The sequence below is a fragment of the Carcharhinus amblyrhynchos genome, chromosome 6 (genome assembly GCF_965287045.1).
Source record: "Carcharhinus amblyrhynchos chromosome 6, sCarAmb.v2.hapA, whole genome shotgun sequence".
Taxonomy (NCBI): domain Eukaryota; kingdom Metazoa; phylum Chordata; class Chondrichthyes; order Carcharhiniformes; family Carcharhinidae; genus Carcharhinus; species Carcharhinus amblyrhynchos.
The window spans coordinates 53,852,173-53,871,655 of NC_137329.1; the positions used below are offsets into that span (position 1 = coordinate 53,852,173).

The 19,483-nt window shown below is 44.4% G+C and overlaps 1 protein-coding gene across 1 annotated transcript; it reads right to left on the reverse strand.

Annotated features, from left to right (window-relative positions):
* Positions 1–10,477: 10,477 nt before the first annotated feature.
* LOC145343929 (cyclin-dependent kinase inhibitor 1C-like) lies at positions 10,478–13,218 on the reverse strand. The gene is made up of 3 exons (XM_080190470.1): positions 12,478–13,218; positions 11,880–12,007; positions 10,478–11,248 (listed from the first exon to the last, which is right to left on the reverse strand). The coding sequence occupies exons 1-2, from the start codon at positions 12,986–12,988 to the stop codon at positions 11,901–11,903; spliced, it is 618 nt and encodes a 205-aa protein (XP_080046596.1). The 5' UTR covers positions 12,989–13,218; the 3' UTR covers positions 10,478–11,248; positions 11,880–11,900.
* Between the last annotated feature and the right edge of the window lie 6,265 nt (positions 13,219–19,483).

Below are 19,483 nucleotides of genomic sequence, written 5' to 3' on the forward strand. Positions count from 1 at the left end.
TGGATAGAGCAGGGACAGGAATGGTTGTTGCAGGTTCCGGGGTTCAAATGCTTCAGTCGGAGTAGAGAAGGAGGTAGAAGGTGGGGAGGTGTGGCATTATTAGTCAAAGACTGTATCACAGTGACAGAAAAGAAGTTTGATGAGGACTTGTCTGTTGACATAGTATGGGCTGAGATTAGAAATAGGAGAGGAGAGGTCACCCTGTTGGGAGTCTTTTATAGACCTCCTAAAAGTTCTAGAGAGGTAGGGGAAAGGATTGCAGAGACGATCCTGGACAGGAGTGAAAGTAATAGGGTAATTGTTGTGGGAGACTTTAACTTTACTAATATTGATTGGAATAGCTATAGCTCTAGCTCGTTAGAGGGGTCAGTTTTTACACAAAGTGTGCAGGAAGGTTTTTTGACTCAGTATGTAGATAGGCCAACTAGAGGTGAGGCTACATTGGATTTGGTGCTGGGAAATGAGCCAGACCAGGTGTTAGACTTGGAAGTTGGTGAGCATTTTGGTGATAGTGACCACAATTCGGTTACGTTCATCTTAGTGATGGAAAGGGATAGGCATGAATCTAGGGGCAGTAGTTATAGCTGGGGGAAGGATAATTATGAGGCTATTAGGAGAGAATTAGGGAGCATAGGTTGGACTAGGAAACTACAGGGGCTGGGAACATCCGAAATGTGGAGTTTATTCAAGGAACAGCTACTGCGAGTCCTTGATAAGTATGTCCCTGTCAGGCAAGGAGGAAATGGTCGAGTAAGGGAACCGTGGTGCACTAAAAAAGTTGATTCGCTGGTTAAAAGGAAAAAGGAGGCTTATGTCAGGATGAGGCTTGAAGGCTCAGGTAGTGCACTGGAAAGCTATAGATTAGCCAGGAGGGAGTTAAAGAGTGAGTTAAGAAGAGCTAAAAGAGGACACGAGAAGACTTTGGCTGATAGGATTAAGGAGAATCCTAAAGCTTTCTTTAGATATGTTAAGAATAGAAGATTGATTAGGGCAAGATTAGGGCCAGTCAGAGACAGCAGTGGGAAGTTATGTGTGGAGCCGGAAGAGATTGGAGAGGCACTGAACAAATATTTCTCTTCGGTATTCACGCAGGGAGACGTAAATGTAGTTGTGGAGAACACTGGGTTACAGGGTTGTAAATTGGATAGTATTGAAGTAGATAAGGAGGATGTGCTAGATATTCCTGAGGGTTTGAAAATAGATAAGTCCCCTGGGCCGGACGGGATTTACCCTAGGATTCTCTGGGAGGCAAGAGAGGTGATTGCAGAGCCTCTGGCTCTGATCTTCAGGTCGTCGTTGGTCACAGGTATAGTGCCAGAAGACTGGAGGATAGTGAATGTTGTCCCATTGTTTAAGAAGGGGAATAGAGACTTTCCCGGGAATTATAGACCGGTGAGTCTTACTTCTGTTGTGGGCAAAGTATTAGGAAAAATTATTAGGGATAGGATTTATAGTTATTTAGAGAGTAATGAATTGATTGGAGATAGTCAGCATGGTTTTGTGAAGGGTAGGTCGTGCCTGACTAACCTTATTGAGTTTTTTGAAAAAGTGACCAAAGAGGTGGATGGGGGTAAGGCAGTTGACGTGGTATATATGGACTTTAGTAAGGCGTTTGATAAGGTTCACCATGGAAGGCTTCTGCAGAAAATGCAGATGTATGGGATTGAGGGTGATTTAGTTAATTGGATCAGGAATTGGCTAGCTGATAGAAGACAGAGGGTGGTGGTTGATGGAAAGTATTCATCATGGAGTTCGGTTACAAGTGATGTGCCTCAGGGATCTGTTTTGGGGCCACTGCTGTTTGTAATTTTTATCAATGATCTGGATGAGGGTATAGAAGGATGGATTAGTAAATTTACTGATGGCACCAAAGTCGGAGGAGTGGTAGATAGTGAAGAGGGGTGTCATAGTTTACAGAGAGACTTGGACAAGTTGCAGAGCTGGGCCGCGAGGTGGCAAATGGAGTTTAATGCGGAAAAGTGTGAGGTAATTCACTTTGGCAGGAATAACAAATGTGTAGAGTATAGGGCTAACAGTAGGACTCTGAATAGTGTTGACGAACAGAGGGATCTAGGCATATATGTGCATAGATCCCTGAAAGTTGGAAATCAAGTTGATAAGGTTGTTAGGAAGGCATACGGTGTCTTGGCGTTTATTGGTAGGGGGATTGAATTTCAGAGCCGCAACGTCATGTTGCAACTGTACAAAACTCTGGTGCGGCCGCACTTGGAGTATTGTGTGCAGTTCTGGTCCCCACATTATAAGAAAGATATGGAGGCATTGGAGAGGGTGCAGAGGAGGTTTACCAGGATGTTGCCTGGTATGGAGGGAAGGTCCTATGAGGAGAGGCTGAGGGATTTGAGGTTGTTTTCGTTAGAAGGAAGGCGGCTTAGAGGAGACCTTATTGAAACGTACAAGATGATTAGAGATTTAGATAGGGTGGACAGTGATAGCCTTTTTCCTTGGATGGAGAAAGCTAGCACGAGGGGACATGGCTTTAAATTAAGGGGTAGTAGTTATAGGACGGATGTCAGAGGTAGGTTCTTTACCCAGAGGGTGGTAAGGGTATGGAATGCCCTGCCTGCTGCAGTTGTAGATGCACCAAGTTTGGGGGCATTTAAGAGGTCTGTGGATAGGTTTATGGATGGAAAGGGAATGGTTTAGGTTAGAGGGTCATTGCTTTTTTCTTAATTGGTCAGTGCAACATCGAGGGCCGAGGGGCCTGTTCTGCGCTGTAACATTCTATGTTCTATGCTAAATTCGCTTTCAGTGTACCCCAACAGGCACTGGAGTGCGGAGACTAGGGATTTTCATAGTAACTTCATTGCAATATTAATGTAAGCCTATCTGTGACTAATAAATAAACTTTATTGGCATATGACTTGCTTTACCAGGCCCAATTTATAACAGATTGCTGCTTATGTGTCAAAAAAGCACAGAGAGATGAGCAGAAAGCAACGAAACTGCCCGGGCAGAGTGCAATCTTTGACAAATAAACCCCCGGCCCACACCAGGACTGAAGTGCTTCTGATAAGATTGAAAAGTTCCCCGGTAAGTGAGTGGACACGGGAGTGGGCAGTGTTGGTAAATTGCTGGGATCAGAGCGCTGAACCGGCCTCTCGCTGTCCAAGGGGGGAGGCGGGGGTGGGGACACTGCCACGAGTTCCTTGTCACTCAGCCTTCTGCCTGGTCGCTTTGCCTGAATGAGCGTCCATTGTTCGTGCCCGGGGTGAAAGCAGATAGAAATAAAGCAGCAGCTCCTAACATCTGGGAGCAACTAGCCAGCCGACAAGAAAGCGGGGGGCGAGGGGATAAAGTCCATCCTTTTTTTCCAATCCAGCATTGCATTGTATTGGGTAGGGGTTTTGGGAAGACAGCGGCAGGATTCACAAAGGGTGTGGCAGTCAGGGGCGCAATGCAACAACAACTTGCCCTTATACAGGGTCTTTAAATGAGGTGCTTCACGGGGTGGGGGGATCGTTATCAGACAAACTTAAAGGAGAATGAATGGGGCAGGTAACCAAGGAAGAGTGCGGAGAGGAACAGGGAGTGGAGAGGCTGATGAAATTGCCAAGTCCTTTGTTTTTTATTTCCGATCAGATATTGTCGGGGTCAGCGATGGAATATACTACAAGGGCATGCTGAAGGGTTACACTGAGCTCCCCAGAAAGTGTCTTTATTCTGTGCCCGGGAATGAGTCGAGGGAACTCGCTCTCCAATTCCAACCAGAAGGGGAATTGCAGGAGAAACTACTGTAACCTCCGCTCATTGCCTAACATTATCTGCTGCTTTAGCATGCAGCACTTGTCCAGGGAGATGGCCACATTGGCTGCAATTGCCGCTTCCGAAAACATCTTCTGACAAAAAAAACAAAATGAATGATCTACCGCCAGTTTGTTGTCTAAATTTTCTGTTTATGTGCAGCTCCTCGGATGTGTGTGTATATATATATGTGTATATCTATGTGTGTATCTATGTGTGTATCTGTGTATATATGTGTGTGTATGTGTATATGTGTTTATACGTGTATATATGTATCTATATGTGTGTAAATATGTGTATATATATATCTATATGTATGTGTAGTTGTGTGTCTATATTATTCGTGTATATTTCTATGTGTGTGTATAGGTGTGTATATTGTAAGGTTGTTCTATATTGACTTGGCCATCCGCCTTGGTCAATCCCACAGGGTCCATCCGGCCAGTTTCCTCCTGGGGGAGGGGAATTTGATTGAAAGGTCGCTCTGGTTACTGACCAGCTCCCCCGCGGTGCCTTTCATTCGCGCCTCGGAGATTGATTGATCGATCGGTCAATTAGACTGTTTCGCGGGGAGATTCCGCTTGCTGAATCTCTGAGCGCAAAAATCCCCGCTCCTCGCAGGCGCCGAAAGAGAGAAAAGGAGCCGGCTTTTCTTCCCCTTTTCCCGCGCCAAGATGATTGCGAAAGGGAGGTGTGGCTGGTCAGGTAGAATTTCTCATCGCCTAATACAGCCATTCCCCTTTGTATATTAAAGAAATGAGAACATTAAAGGGGCAGGTGCAGAGAAAAGTCAGCAGGACGTCTCAAAGTGGGAATCGGTTACAGCATGAGTCAAAAGACATGAAATGAATGTTGTTTAATCGCTTTATGCTGATATCCACTCCGTCGGTGCAGGCTCCCGCTCAAACTAATATTACTTTAGATTTTAATCCACTGCCGGCATTTCCAATGGGTTTGGAAGGGTTTGAGTTTGAATTTGACAGAGTAAAAAGCAGTCTTCCCGAGCTGGAATTCTCATTCACCAACCCAGTACTTGGCACTATTGCAGTGACACCCATGAGGGTAGGAGCCACAAAGGAAAGAGACTATCTTGAGGTTGGGCTGATGTAATTCATTGCAAAAGGTTTGTTAAGGCGGGCTGTGACCTGCTCCTGTCGGGAAGCGGCTGCAGTCAGGGGGGAATATGGGACACTCTCTGTGCGGCTCACACCGCCAGCCAACTCCCCCCGCAAGCCCCTCCTTGTTGTTATCGGGACCCCGAGCACATAATGGGGAGTGTGTGAGAAGGCAGACGGCACTCATTAGTGTTTGCGTTCAGATGGATGCCGATCGGGCTGATTGCGAGCCCCGGGACGGTAGCGCTTTAATTCGGGAACAATGGCTTATTTACAGGTCAATGGTGTGGCACGCTCACCCCACTCCTCAGCCTAAACGCGCCATGAAACTCCCTTTTGTTATTCATCCCCAAACGTCGTCTGCTTCGAAACAAACCCTAGTGCCAGATGCCCTGTAAAATGCTAATTGTCTTAGCTTTCTCTCCCCCTCTCTCTGGAATTAAATTGTATTGCTTTGCAGATGGGACAAGGAATGTATGTGTGTGTGAGTGCGGATTTATATTGAGACAAGGTTTCTACACCCAGAGACTGTGAATATACTAAATCTGAGCCGGCAGCTCTCGTGTAAAATTGATCTCGCCACCACCCGACCTTTGTCAGCGCCAATATTCGGCGCGTTATGGGTATGAGGGGAAAAATGCTTCTAGGTTCATGCAGGGGTCACCTTTTAGTCCGACCACAAAAGGCAATATTTGGCTCTCTGATGTTTATTGGCTGCGGAGGTGTTATTTAGAAAAAATAACTCGTTGGACAGACATCAATAGTCTGATTGGAGCCACGCTGTTTGCAAGAGGTGAAATGGTCTAAGTTGATTTGTAACAAGTTGAATGTAACAGGACACATTGAGTACCAAACAAAACGAGGCAGCGTTCAAATTAGCGGCTCATAGCATTACAATATCCTAAATGAAGTGGCATTGTTTACCGTACTTTCAGTGTAAGGACGCGGGTTATCTGACATTTGCCCCTTATCTGAGAGATTGGACTCCAATCTACAGAACACTGGAGTGTCTGTGTGTGTCTGTGGAGGAAAAGGGGGGATGGCGTGTGTGTGTGTGTGTGTGTCTGTGGGGGGGTGGGGGGGTGTTATTGGGTTTTAATTTCTTCCAGTTACAGAGAGTGCGTCCTTGTAACAGGACCCATCCAGTTTCTCGGCGAGATTAACAGGTTCTCTGAAAGCAGGGTCGCTGGGTGTCTGAATAAAATGAAGATTCCGTTTCTATTCACACCAAACGAGTTGTAATCAATCTCCCTGTGAAAAAAAGCAACTAAAAGTTGGTAAATTCGGTCGATTTCCCCTCTTTCTCTGCTTCTGTCCCGAAGGCGCTGATTGTGTGTTGGTCCAATAGGTTTACAACATTGGTGTCACATAACGGTTTCCAATTATGTGACAAGTTCCATTTCATTGAACGCTCTCCGGAAAACAGTATTTTTTTTCCTAGGGAAAACGCGAATGAATCGGTTTAGTTTCGAATTCCAATTCCTTTTTATTTAATTTTTTTTAAGTATGAATGGTTCATGGAAGAAGCAACATTTTCTTGTCCAGCAAGGGATTTATTTCAGAGCCACAACCGCAATAAGTATTAGAAAGCAGCGGTGATAATCGCCTTATGGAAGAGCTGAAACCTTTACTGGTACAATGGCAGCAGATTGGGTTACGCAGACCACACAGTTACTTAAAGATTTCGTCTTTATACGAACGAAGCAGCTTAGTGTGATATTTATGCCTGGTGGGTAATAAGTAGAACAGAAACATATCAACTTTTTAGCAGTCTGTAAATCACACGGGGTCAAGACAAGGCAGCCCTATGCCAGTAAGTGCTAGTCAAAACTGAAAAGCCCGCCACTTTATTGAACGGGTGCGATTCCCCGTGAGCTGTTTTGGTGAGCAATGCGTAACTTGTCTTTTTTTGAGGATCAGGGATAGCGAAGGACGTGCCAGGACGAACGTTTAGTTTCCGCCTCAATTCGAAATGAACAGGGGGGAGAAGGGTGGGGCGGAGTGTCTGGGCGGGCACGGTGCAGGTCAATGAGTCACATCAGCAAACGGAAGCTCTGGCTGGTGATCAATGAATGGTGCACAGTTTAGATTGCACTGTAAGGGTTGCTCAGTGGCGTGATGTTGATGGGTCTGATTGCACCATATATGGATCCTAAAACCACACACTCAACCGTCAGAGGGTGTCGCCCTCAATAGATTGAATTTCATCCCTTGCCGCGTGTGTATGAATGCCATCAGAATTATAGATCCTCATGTACCACGATAAATGTCTGGCCACTTAATTGCCCAACGGACACAGCCCTTGTGCACTTTCTCAACCCTCTCGCCGAGTTAACGCTGATTAAAACGCGTTGGCCCTGTAGGAAAATTCAGTTACACCTCCTTTAAAAAAAACAAAACCTCTGACTCATTGTCTATAAATCCATCCATATTGTCTATAAAGCTGTCTGTGAGTGCAGGTTGCATCATGCGGCCTATTAGCATAGTTACACCAATCTGCTGCCATTAATACAATCAGGATCGAATATGGCCTTCACACCTATTTGTAATATTCTGTGTATTAGGGGAAAATGTTGCTGGGTCCATGTTTTGATTATATTTAAGACTGGTGTGTTTTGAGTTACTCAAGCACACACCACACCCCATACGCGTGTGCTGGGAGGGGGTTTGTGTATGATATAATAGAATTGTAATCCCGGATTTTTTTTCAGATGGACGTGCTAACAGTGGCTGAATCTGTCAGAATAAAAGTCTGGAAAGTAACGGCGAGAATGAATTGGGATTCCCCTAAGAAATTTACCTCGAATGTGCTTTGATTCCACAGATTCACCAAATAGAAGGACGACAGCGGTAACATTTGGAATATTGATTCGAGTTTATATGAAGTGTGTCCCTTTTTAATTATTCATTTAATGTTTTAAAATAACAAATCAAATCTTTGTGTTTTCTTCTGTGTTGTGTATATATACACACATGACTTATTTACCCTGCAAACTCGGCCAATTCATTCAATTACTCTAAAACTATAGGCGCATATGGGCTTGGTTTATAATTAGGTGGATATGTCTCATAGTAGATTTCCCCCTCTCCCTCTCTCTCTTATTCGCGTCTATATAAAGCAGCCAAACAAAGTTCCAATTGTTCTTGATGCAAGACATTATCGCCCCGAATAAATGGATCTCGACTATGTCTACACGGATTTACCATATGGCTACAAACCTCGTGAATAATAGGGGCCCAGTGTGCTTTGTGTTTGTAATGAGAACAAGACTCCTGCACTGTTACTGCAAAAAAATAGCGACAACAAAAAAAAACTACGCAACAACTATCTCCAACCTGGGCCACGGGCAAGTGAAGTGGCTATATCAGTTCATGTTACATAATCGCACATACACACACATGTATATATCGATTCTAGATCGAATTCATATATTTTGGGCAGGGCATAGTCTGACAGAGTCAATTGTGATTTCGATGAGGCTATTTTAGTTGCAGGCTGCTCACACAATGGTGCGTAAGACACCTGCTTCCATTCTAGCAGGAGAGAGACCATAAATCGGGCTCCATACAGCTGCCTTTCCTGAGCCCATTGTTGATATTGTTTAACGTGGTCACTGAAGTACAAAGCCCATCCCCGCTACCCCCTCCTCCTCGGGAGATAAAAATGATATTGCTAACACTCTGCATTGTGCGCCTTTCAGCCGCTTAAACCTTCAAATGAGGAGCCAGGCGATAATTCTGTCATTCAATGTCAGTAATATCAAAATTGGCCAGCCGTTCACGATTTGGGTATCGACTTCCATTCTAATGCTATCTGACCTACTGACTGTTCTCCCGTGTTTTCTGTTTGAATTTCAGCTCCGCAATATTGAAATTACTTTTTGTTTTCCCATTCTGATACCAGCTCGGGAGGGGTGAGGGGTGGTGCGTTGATCAGCGGTTCTGTTCGGGTTCTCGCTTGCGTTTTCTCACGCTGAATTACTGACACGAGAAGGTGGTTTTCGCGCTCAAGTATAAACCGCAGAGCTGAAGGAAATTTACGGAAACTGCAACGACACTTCCAACCTTACACACTTTCTGTTTCACAGAGTCAAAGTGGAGAAACCCTAAACTCGACAAATCGCTCTTTCACCAAAATCCCAGAGCAATCCTTGGTGTCAGAATTAACCCATCCTCTAAATATTTCTGTCCATTTTCTCGCCTTGCACACGGTGCTCGCCTGCAGTGGACCAGAAATCAGAGAGACTGGCTGTAATCCCCGCGATATATAATGGGCTGATATTTAAAACTGATAATGTTTGGAGATTTCTTATACTCTAATCAGTAGTATGACCGTCCCTTACCCATTCCCCAAACCTAAATCCTGATTTGCAGGAAATTAGACTGTGTTTGTGTGGAACATTGGCTTTCATCGGCCAATCTGTTGTTCTGTGGTAATGGCAACTGGACAGAAAGCAACTCCCCTCCCCCAACATTTACAAGTCAGAAAGAAAAAAAAATTCAGCTTTAATTTTTAAAAGGACTGAATATTGTCCCCATTCAATCCACTCATAAAACACATTGAGCGGAATTCGAATGTTATGTCCCTCATAGAGAGTTAGTGAATTAGATGAAAATGAATAACTTACTGCCGGGCATTCTCTCCAGGACACATGTTTCTGAACTAATCCACTAAGGGACAATGGAGGCGCTGCCTTCCTGATTCGACTAGGAGAAAGTTACACAGAGGCCATCAATCTCAGCCACCAACACCACCACCGCTCCCCCCCTCGGTCTTATCTTTTATTGTTGGGGAATTAAATGAAGAAGGCGGGAATTCGGCCAGCTTTTGCCTCGTAGCGAAAAAGAGCAGGTGTTTTGAAAGAAGTCAGATTGAGTGGGACAATTGGTGAATCACTGATGGTAAGGGCCAGGCATATGAACCCCCCCCAATCCCCCCGTCAGCCGGGTTTGAGTTGGGTGCTGCGAGGAGATAGGTCCAGCATTTGACCTGTCTCTGGAGATATAGCCCAGTTCTGGCTCCAAATACTTGACCAGTGAATTGCCATTCTGTACTGACTGTTTAAAGTAATGTGATTGACTGTTAAAATGCCCGCCCATAAATTTTCATTCTGTACCGCCTGTTATGTTTATATATATATTTATTTATTTATAAAGCAATACTAAAATACCCCAGTAAGCCACTCAGCTCAAGGACAATTCGGGTTGGAACTAAGTACTGGCCCAGCCAGTGATACCCAGATCCCATGAATGAATAACACCATTCACGCCCTCCAACAATATCCTGTCAAATAAAAATTTCTTCTGCAATATTTAGCTTACTTCGGCAGCCCAACAGCTTAAGTCCAGCGTTTAACAAGTTGTTTAAAGATTCTGTCTTACACAAGCCCGCGCGGTCATTGCAGCGAGAGGGTGAAGAGTAACGTTTTGTAACACAGCAGCTCAGCATTCACCCAGAGGCCATGACAGCAATCACTCACAGACCATGTAGAGGCAGGAAGCGGTTGTGGAGATGTTAAGTTTTCACAAACAACTGTGCAACAGACCACTCAGAGAATCAGGACGAGAAGATAAAGGAGACTCGGAACTGTGTGTGTATGTATCATTGAAAAGGGTATTCATTTATTCAGCGGAAAAAAAATATGCATTTTTTTGTCTTTCCAAATGTGACCCACGCACACACAAGTGGCAGTGGCACGTGAACGGCTCAGGAAAACAAAAACAAAAAAGGACTGCTCACCTTCAAGTAACCTAAACATTCTTATAGCTACAAAACAGGGTGTGAACGAAAGACACAAAACTAAAAAAATAAAAAACCACAATATTTACAAATTTTGTAAATAAAGCAAGTCAAGAACGCCCTTTTGTCCCACAACAAAGGGGGATCATTGGGAGCCACAACTGATCAGAACCATTCTTAACATAAATAGTAAATATAAGTTAGTATAAGCCTTTGTATTTTACAAATATACATCTCGAGTTGTACTGAGAGACATCAGCAGAGCACTATTTATTTAGAACTGACTTTTTTTTGCCCGTAATATACTCATTGTGAATCATGTACACTTCCTCTTGGTCAGTGTCGATACACTCACAATGCAATTTGATAGGTTCACATTGCACGCTGTGCTCCTTTCTAACACTGCTGCAGTGGTACCTCCGCCACTGGAGGTTGCTTTTGCTACATGTACTGCGCATTCATTCCACATAATTCGAAAGGCGGCCAATCATTCGCTCTTCTGAATTTCGGATCAAATGTCTTTTTATTCTTTGCTCAGTCCGAGAGTAGTCGTCAAGATGGTGATCGGCGCTGTCAGCCACTTCTTTCAGTAATCAAAATTCGTTAAAAAAAAAGAGTGGAGTGCAAATATCTACAAAGTGCAGTGGGAGAAAGGGTGGGGAAAAAGAAAGAGAAGGGAAAAGAACACCATTAGTGGCCGGATCCTGAGGCAGACAATAGAATGTGTTAAATGACATTACTAAATCAGATCTTCCCCCACACTAGTGGTGAGTCAGCTCAAATCTGCCCACACCCGTGACGTCCGCAGCCACCCCTCCCCCACCCACCCCCGCCTGACGTCACCAGGAGGCATCAACACCCCCCGCCAAAAAAAGTTAGTAAAATCCTGTCAGAGATTGTGACTCAGGTTACAAACTCAAAAAAAAAGCAACATAAAAAAGTCACAACCAGATCCCTAATCATGGCCAGGTAACTCTGCTGCTTTAAGCCCACTCCCACTGTCTCCCCCTCCCCACATCAAACACACAATTGAACAGCTCCGAAAAGTGCTTTAAAAGAAAACAGATTCCCGGGAGCTGGAGCTCGCCTTCTCCAAATATTAGTCACGGGACAAAATGACAGCCCAAAACCTCGCCCCAAAAGCCTGACGTAAAAGCCCGAGTGAATTGTTTACTACAAGGTCTACTATCAACCATTTCTCACTGCTCCCCACACGCACAGCCCTTGTTTTTATCCTCCCAGCCCTTCTTCGAGGGACTTACTTTAGTTCCTTTTTTCTTGCCTTATCGTATTCTCTTGCGTGGAGTCTGTTCCCCCGACATCCCAGAGAGAGGGCCGTTCTCACTGGCACCTTTAGATCCGACCGTCTTCTTTCGCTTGGCGAAAAAATCTGTTCACGATAAGATTTGTGTTTAGAAAAAAAACGCCATTTGACTCTTTTCCCCAATTACAGTGATCAAACCGCCCGGTTACATTAAATAATGTCTACATGATTAAAACATTGCATTTGCTTTTTTTTAAAAAAAAGGTCATTTAACTTTCAATTATTCAAATCTGGTCAAATAATGAAATGTTTACTTCAACATTTTGTAAAGTACACTTGGCAGAGTGAGCCTTGGAAACGGTAAAGAGAGCTATGGACTTTATCATTGTTAGTTCGCATTGTGAACTGTTCTCCCCTTAAAGCAAAAAGTTGCTGTGCAAGCATTTCTTAGAGAGAGAGAGAGAGCTCTACTACACGGTACCAAAACAACTCGCCCTTCAACAACAACCACCAGGAGAGATTACAATCTGCACCCATTACAAACCAAACACACACTGAAAGGCTCTTATTTGAAACAGCACTGCTTGTCCCCTCACCTGTGATGCGTGCCGTGGAGCCCCTTTTGCACAAGCAAGCCCCCCTGGCCCCTTTAATTCCTGAGTGCAAGTTATCCGATCGGTTCTCCTGGTTGGTCTCGCTGCTTTCCAGTCCCAACAACCGATTGACCAGGTCGGGCGAGTCCCTGCTGTCCAGGCCGGCCGAATCGCTGCTGTCGGTGTCCGAGCTGCCGGGCTCCGGAGGCGGGCACGGCAGCCGCACCTTGCCCCTCTGGACGGTCTCCCGGTAGAAAGCGGGCACGTCGCCGCCTTCCTCCCACTGGTACTGCCCTCCCTGCAGCGGGGTGTCGGTGGCAAAGTTGAAGTTCCACTTCCTGCGGTCCCTCTCGCTGATCTCCCGCAGCCTGCTCTTGGTCTCCCGCTGCAGCTCGTCGTGGTCGATGGGTCCGAAGAGGCTCCTGCACACGGCCGTCCTGGCGTGCAGGGGGTAGGTCCTCCTGGCCACCATCCTCTCCAGGCAGCCGCTGGGGAGCTGCTGCACGCTGGACATGGCACGTCCCGGTGAAATGCCAAGAGCGGAGGAAGGAGGAGGGGGAATTACACCAGCAAACTGGGGGGCAATTGGAGGCTGGGAGCTACTTCTGCAAACAGTGGGGTGGCTGTTGCCAATAAAGTGAGTGCTACAAAAAGCAGAGCCCTGAGGCAGGATTTAATGTGTGTTCAGCAGAAGGACGATACCGCTCTGGCTGCCGCGTTTGCGATGTTTCTCTGCAGCAAGCTCTTCGATGCTATTTAACCAGCACACTCAGCCCCCGCCCTCCTTTCCCCTCACTGCCCAATCACTTCATTCAAACCCCCCTCTGACCCCGCCCATCCCCGCTAGCACCGCCCCCATCTGCCCGGATTGGGCCAGACTCCTGTCAATCAGCAGGGCAGGGCTGTCTTTGATTGGCAGCCCGCGTCCTCTCTTTGTTTACGGCAGGATCTACTTACTACGATTACTCCACCAAAGAGTTGCTGAGTGTGGTACAATGTGCAAAGACACACACACACATACACACACACATTGGCCTTTTAAACCTCTATCACCAGAAACAATAACAAATACGCAGCTGCAAACCAGCTTATCAAACCAATTATAAGATTGTCGCTGCAAAACACGTAAAAATCCATCTCTACTTGACTCATACACATCTCACACATTCCTCGCCAAAATATTACTTGGTAATGTATTATATAGCGTGCAGGAATTTTTTTTAACCTCCTCGTTGTGAATTGGGTGGAGACCGCAGAGGTGCTTTTAACTTAACATGGGCTTTTAAAAGAATGTTTACGAGTTCCAGGGGTAATAAAAACATTTTTTGAGGTTTTTTAACTTAATGATGGTTCCAGCTCCAACAGACAAAACAATACTTTATCCCCGTGGGGTTCTGAGCACAGCGCTGAAGAAGAGCCTGTCAGCTCGAATAAACACAGGTTTGGGAAAATACGCTCCTCTCTTTCTGATCCACAGCAATACTGGTTGTAAACTCTCTTTTCGCTGTATTGTTGCATGCATTCAGCTGCTCGGACGTTCTCTTCCTCCTCTGGAGTGTGGTGACTTTGTCAACAAAACCATTTAGGGGGTTGTTTACATCCCGCATCTTCCCGCTGGGAAAACCGATAACATTTGAGTCCCATTAACTGAACGACTTTCTGACAAATATACCACCTTACATGGCGAAGATCCTTCACCGACATCAGGAACCCACCTCCCCCCCACTAACTGCCTTCACCTCACACCAGATTAGCCATCGCCGTTGCTCGCCCCCTGTGGAGGAGGCAGTTTCGCATTCTTGTAAAATACACATTGTTCCGGCTACAACGAAACTGCACACAGACCTGTGTGTGTATAGCGAATCTTTTATTTTCTTAAAAAAATACACACACACACACACGCACACGTTTGTTGGATGTGGCTTTTGCGTGTTGGTGAAATAAGACACTCTCTCCTTCACCCACCCTCCTGCTGTAATCCAGTCTCTGACCCCTGTACTCAGATGGCAATTTACACCGACTCTAACCCCACCTTTGCCAGCGCACACATTACCTGATGCAATACCCCCGACATCTTCACAGAATCCGGAAATTCACGAAAAAAAAGAATTTGGAAATTTGCATAGGTTATTGAAAAAGATAACACCAATTGACCCAGGGATTTCCCCCCCCCCCAACAAAAATCAAGATAATAACATGTGGAGCGAAGCGGAGCATTGTTAATAACAGATATGACCCAGTGGGGTCTGGAGACAGAAGCTTCAGGCAGATTATTTAATTCACATAAAGGCAAACTGGCCGCACACACGCACTTAGGCAGACTTTACTACAACTCTATAGACTTCAGTTCAAATGCAGAGGAGTCGTTGCTTACGCAATGTGGCATTTAAAGCCACAATGTCTCCTGCGGTCTTGTAACAAAGTTCAAGTTGTCATTCAGCAACTTTGCAACGCATAGTAATTGCTTTAAAAATACCTGGTTACTCCCTATTAATAAACAGAGCATAACCCCCAGCCCCCAACACACACACACCCTCTCCAAAGAAAATAAATTCGCAGACATGGGAATATGTTTTCCTCAATCTCAAAAGGTTCCGTGATTCACACACTATAAACTTAAAAGTAGAGACTAACAACGGTCCCAGGTGGGAGTAGACCAAAGCGGATTAAAGATTCCTTTTAACATTAAAGAAAAACGACTTTCTCTAAGCCTTTGGAGTACTTTCATTTATTTTTGGAATGCCTTTAACCTGGTGTTGTGAGACTTCATACTTATTTTTGGATGGTGGGTGTTTACTCATCCTCCTGGGTTTCATGTCGTCGAATCCTGCCAGAGATGGGATTGAAGCTTAACACAGATAATCTTCTGTCTGGTACCTCATGACTACTGACGGTATCATCAGGGTTCACTGAAAGTAGTACACTGGTTAAACTAGCCAGACAGAACAAACGGGGCCGTGTGGGTGTACGCCTTTAAACGCAACAATCTCATCCACTGTTCAAAGTTGTTGCAGAGATTTAAACATTTTAAATGAGCAGGAAACGTGATCACACACATACAAAGGGAAGTGTTTAATCATTCATTAATAAAAACGCTGAAATATTTTATTCATGCAATGTGGGGGCGACTCGTGTAGGCTATCATTTTTTTCATTAAAAACTCTTTGCTCCAAGAATTCAGGGCACCAAATATGGATTAAGCCATTTCTAAAACGGTGGAATTGGCCCCGAGTGACACTGGTTGGATGGAAAATGCTTTGATAAAGTTTTGATAATAGTTATGTAAATGTCAGAGACCACATTGAATTCCGATCGTGTTTGTAATACCGGAGTCCGCCCCACGCTATGAAAATGCACACGGAGCACATTCAGATACACCATTCATAGGTAACAAGTCTTTCCTTTATAACATCATCTCAGTCTTAAAATACGCAGCTATGCTTAACTTCACAGAGACCAGTTGGTGGGCGAGTCGAAATAAATTACACACAATGGCGTTAGCAGACTAGCTGTTACTGCTTCGAACAAGTGACATAGTCAGGGAGCAGATTTAAAATCCATGCTTACAATGGAGGTTCCGCATCAAAGTGCTGTTTAAAGCGTTGACTTACTAGGCGAGCATTTTCTTATATTTACTTGTTGGGAAGACTGGCAGACAATGTGACATATACGTGAGCGGCTGGTCGAACATGTTGAGTGATAGGGCATTGTGGGCCCAGGGCTGCTCTCCAAGGTGTTAGCTATGTTGTTAGATCATAAGACCATAAAATGTAGGAGCAGAATTAGGCCATTTGGCCTATCGAGTCTGCTCTGCCATTCAATCATGGCTGGTAAGTTTCCCAACCCCATTCTCCCACCTTTTCCCTGCAACCCTTGATTCCCTCACCAATCTACAATCTATCTATCTCTGCCTTAAATATACTCAATGACTTGACCTCCACAGCCTTCTGTGGCATTGAATTCCATAGAATCACCACCTCTTGGCTGAAGAAATCCCTCTTCATATTGGTTCTAAAAGATCACCCCTTTACTATGCTATGCCCTCATTTCCTAGTCTCTCCTACTGATGGAAACACCTTACCCATGTCCGTTCTATCCAGACCTTTCATTATCCTGTAAATTTGAATGAGATCCCCTCTCAACCTTCTAACCTCCATCAAGTATAGACATAGAGTCCTCAAATGCTCCTCATACTCCAGCTTTTCATTCCAGGGATCATTCTTGTGAATCTCCTCTGGACCCTCTCCAGACCCAGCACATTCTTCCTTAGATATGGGGCCCAAAATTGCTCACAATATTCCCAAATGTGGTCTGACCAGAGTCTAATGAAGCATCAGCAGTACATCCTTGCTTTTGAATTCTAGTCCTCTTGAAATGAAGGCTAGAATTATATCTGTGTTCCTAACTACCAACTCAACCTGTAAGTTAACCTTAAGAGAATCCTGAATCCCTTTGCACTTCTGATTTCTGAAATGTCCAGTCTGAGTCAAAAAATTGTGGGTCCAAACCCATCTCCAGAGTTTTAACTACATAATCCAGCAGTAGAAATAGCAGCAATGATTTAAAAGAGAGAAATCAAGGGAAACAAAAAAAGACAAGTTTGAGATAGGAGATGAAGAGATTAACAGGATAAGGGTGCAAAGTGATTACATTTCATTGTGATAAAAGTAGAGTCTTGTGGGACAAAATTGTATTTAATTTCCACATAAATAAGAAAATAAGTAATATATACTAACAGGTATGTTTTAAGGAGTGTCTTAAAGGCAGACATAAAGAGAGAAAGGTAAAAAGGTTTAGGGAGGGAATTCCAGAGCCCTGGGCCTAGTCACATTGAGTTCAGTTATCTGTAGACTTTCATTTCCTATTTTCCCTCCTTTTATCTACAATGCAGAAAGAGGCCATTTGGCCCATTGACTCTGCACTGAATCTCCAAAAGAGTATCTGACCCAGGCCCCATTCTTTCCCCATAATTTCAGGCATTTTACTATGGTTAAACCTAACCTGCACATTCGTGGACCAAAAGGGGAAACTTAGCATGGCCAATCTACTTAAACTACATATCTTTTGACTGTGGGAGGAAACCAGAGCACCCAGAGGAAACCCATACAACGGTACTTTCTTGTGAAAGCACTGACTAGTAATCTAACTAATGGCGGGCTCTCCAGTATCTTTTCACATATTTGATTATGCCTCAGATGCAGGCCCTAACTAACATGAGTAAACAAGTTAATATGGATTACCCAAAACTTACACATCTTTTTTGTCCATTTCTTGCTTTCTCTCCTACACCTGCCTGTCAATCCAACCTCTGATGTGACTGTCTTTGGATATTCTAGTGACAGCTTGTTGGCTTTGCTGCAGAACATGAGATTACAGCTCATTCCCAGTTAATTATTCAGTATAGAAACCATTTGAATATATTTATTAGATCTCAGCCTGCAAGTAACTCCCATGTGTTCATTATTTGACATATCCGATCCTTCTGATGAGTTGCCAATATGTATTTGACTCAGGGATCCTTTACTCGATGGTAATACTTTTTTGAATTTACTAGCAAAGGGGAACCTTACTCACCATAACTGCATATTGGAAAATCAAAGGTCACTGTTTGTGATTCTCTAACATACATCGGTGATGGAGGGAGTACATTAGAAAAAAAACTATCCATTATGTAAAATAACTAAATACCACCAGCCTGACACTTCCTCCCAGGCACTTAGAATCCCAAATTTAATCCCTCCCTTCCTTAAGTACGTGCTGCTGAAGATAATCATCTGAAGACACAGTGTCAGGCTTCACATGGACACCAAGAGCACCCAGCCCTATCTCTCCATGTGATCAGACTGTTGTTTAAAATCCCTTGATGAAGCACAATATCCCTCAGTTATAGGACAGGAAGATTGAAGCTCAATTCCACCCTTGCTCTTAGACTCGGTTTTAGGCTAAACCAGACTGCTTGCAGCCTCAAGCTCAAGTTGGCTCTGAATTGAGTTTCCGATGCCATTTTCTCCATCGCAAAGACCACAAACTACCATTTTTCCAACATAATCTATTTCCACTTCAGCCTCTTCCCATTTGCTACCTAGTAAAGTTTATTTATTAGTGTTACAAGTAGGCTTACATTAACACTGCAATGAAGTTACTGTGAAAACCCCCTTGTTGCTCAACTCCAGCACCTGTTCAGGTATACTGAGGGAGAATTTGGCATGGCCAATGCACCTAACCAGCATATCTTTCGGACTGTGGGAGGAAACCGGAGAACCTGGAGAAACCCATGCAGAATGGGGAGAAGGTACAGACTCCACATAGACAGTGGCCCCAGCCAGAAATCAAACCCAGATCCCTGGTGCTGTGAGGCAGTTGTGCTAACCACTGTGCCATCATGCCGCCCTTTCTGTCTTTTCCTTTCTCAAGCTCTCTCACTCTCTCTCTCTCCCACTCGAGGCTTTGTTTCACCTCAGGAGATTTCAGCAACAACTTCGGTTTGCCTCCTCAGTTTCCCCTGCCTGCTTTGGTCAGTTTATTATTGATTCTCAATATCAAACAGTTGTTTGTTGTTCTGAAGTGCAACCTTGTCTGATGATGTCTTTCACCATTATTTAAGTCTAAACTTTTCAGAAAAGGAAATGTTTTAAATGCATGTTTTAATTTGATTTCTAAAGGTGACACAGGCTTTCCTAGTGTCAATATCTTATCCATTCCTCCTCATGTACCAACCCCGACCTCTCAGTCACATTAACCAGTAAATATTGACTGCCAGCTGAAACTCTCTTCCATGTCCGTGTTATCTCCAGACTTGACAGTGCCAATGTTTTCCAGGTCAGCCCTCAATCTGTTGGCCTCCAAAAACCTCAGATCACCCAAAGCTTTGATGCCCCTATCCTGCACCATCACCCATCACCCTTGTGCTCACTGGCCTAAATTAGCTTTGATAAATGTCTTGAAATTCTCCACAGAATTCATACAGTGCAGAAGGAGATCATTCAGGCTATCGACTCTGCACTGACTC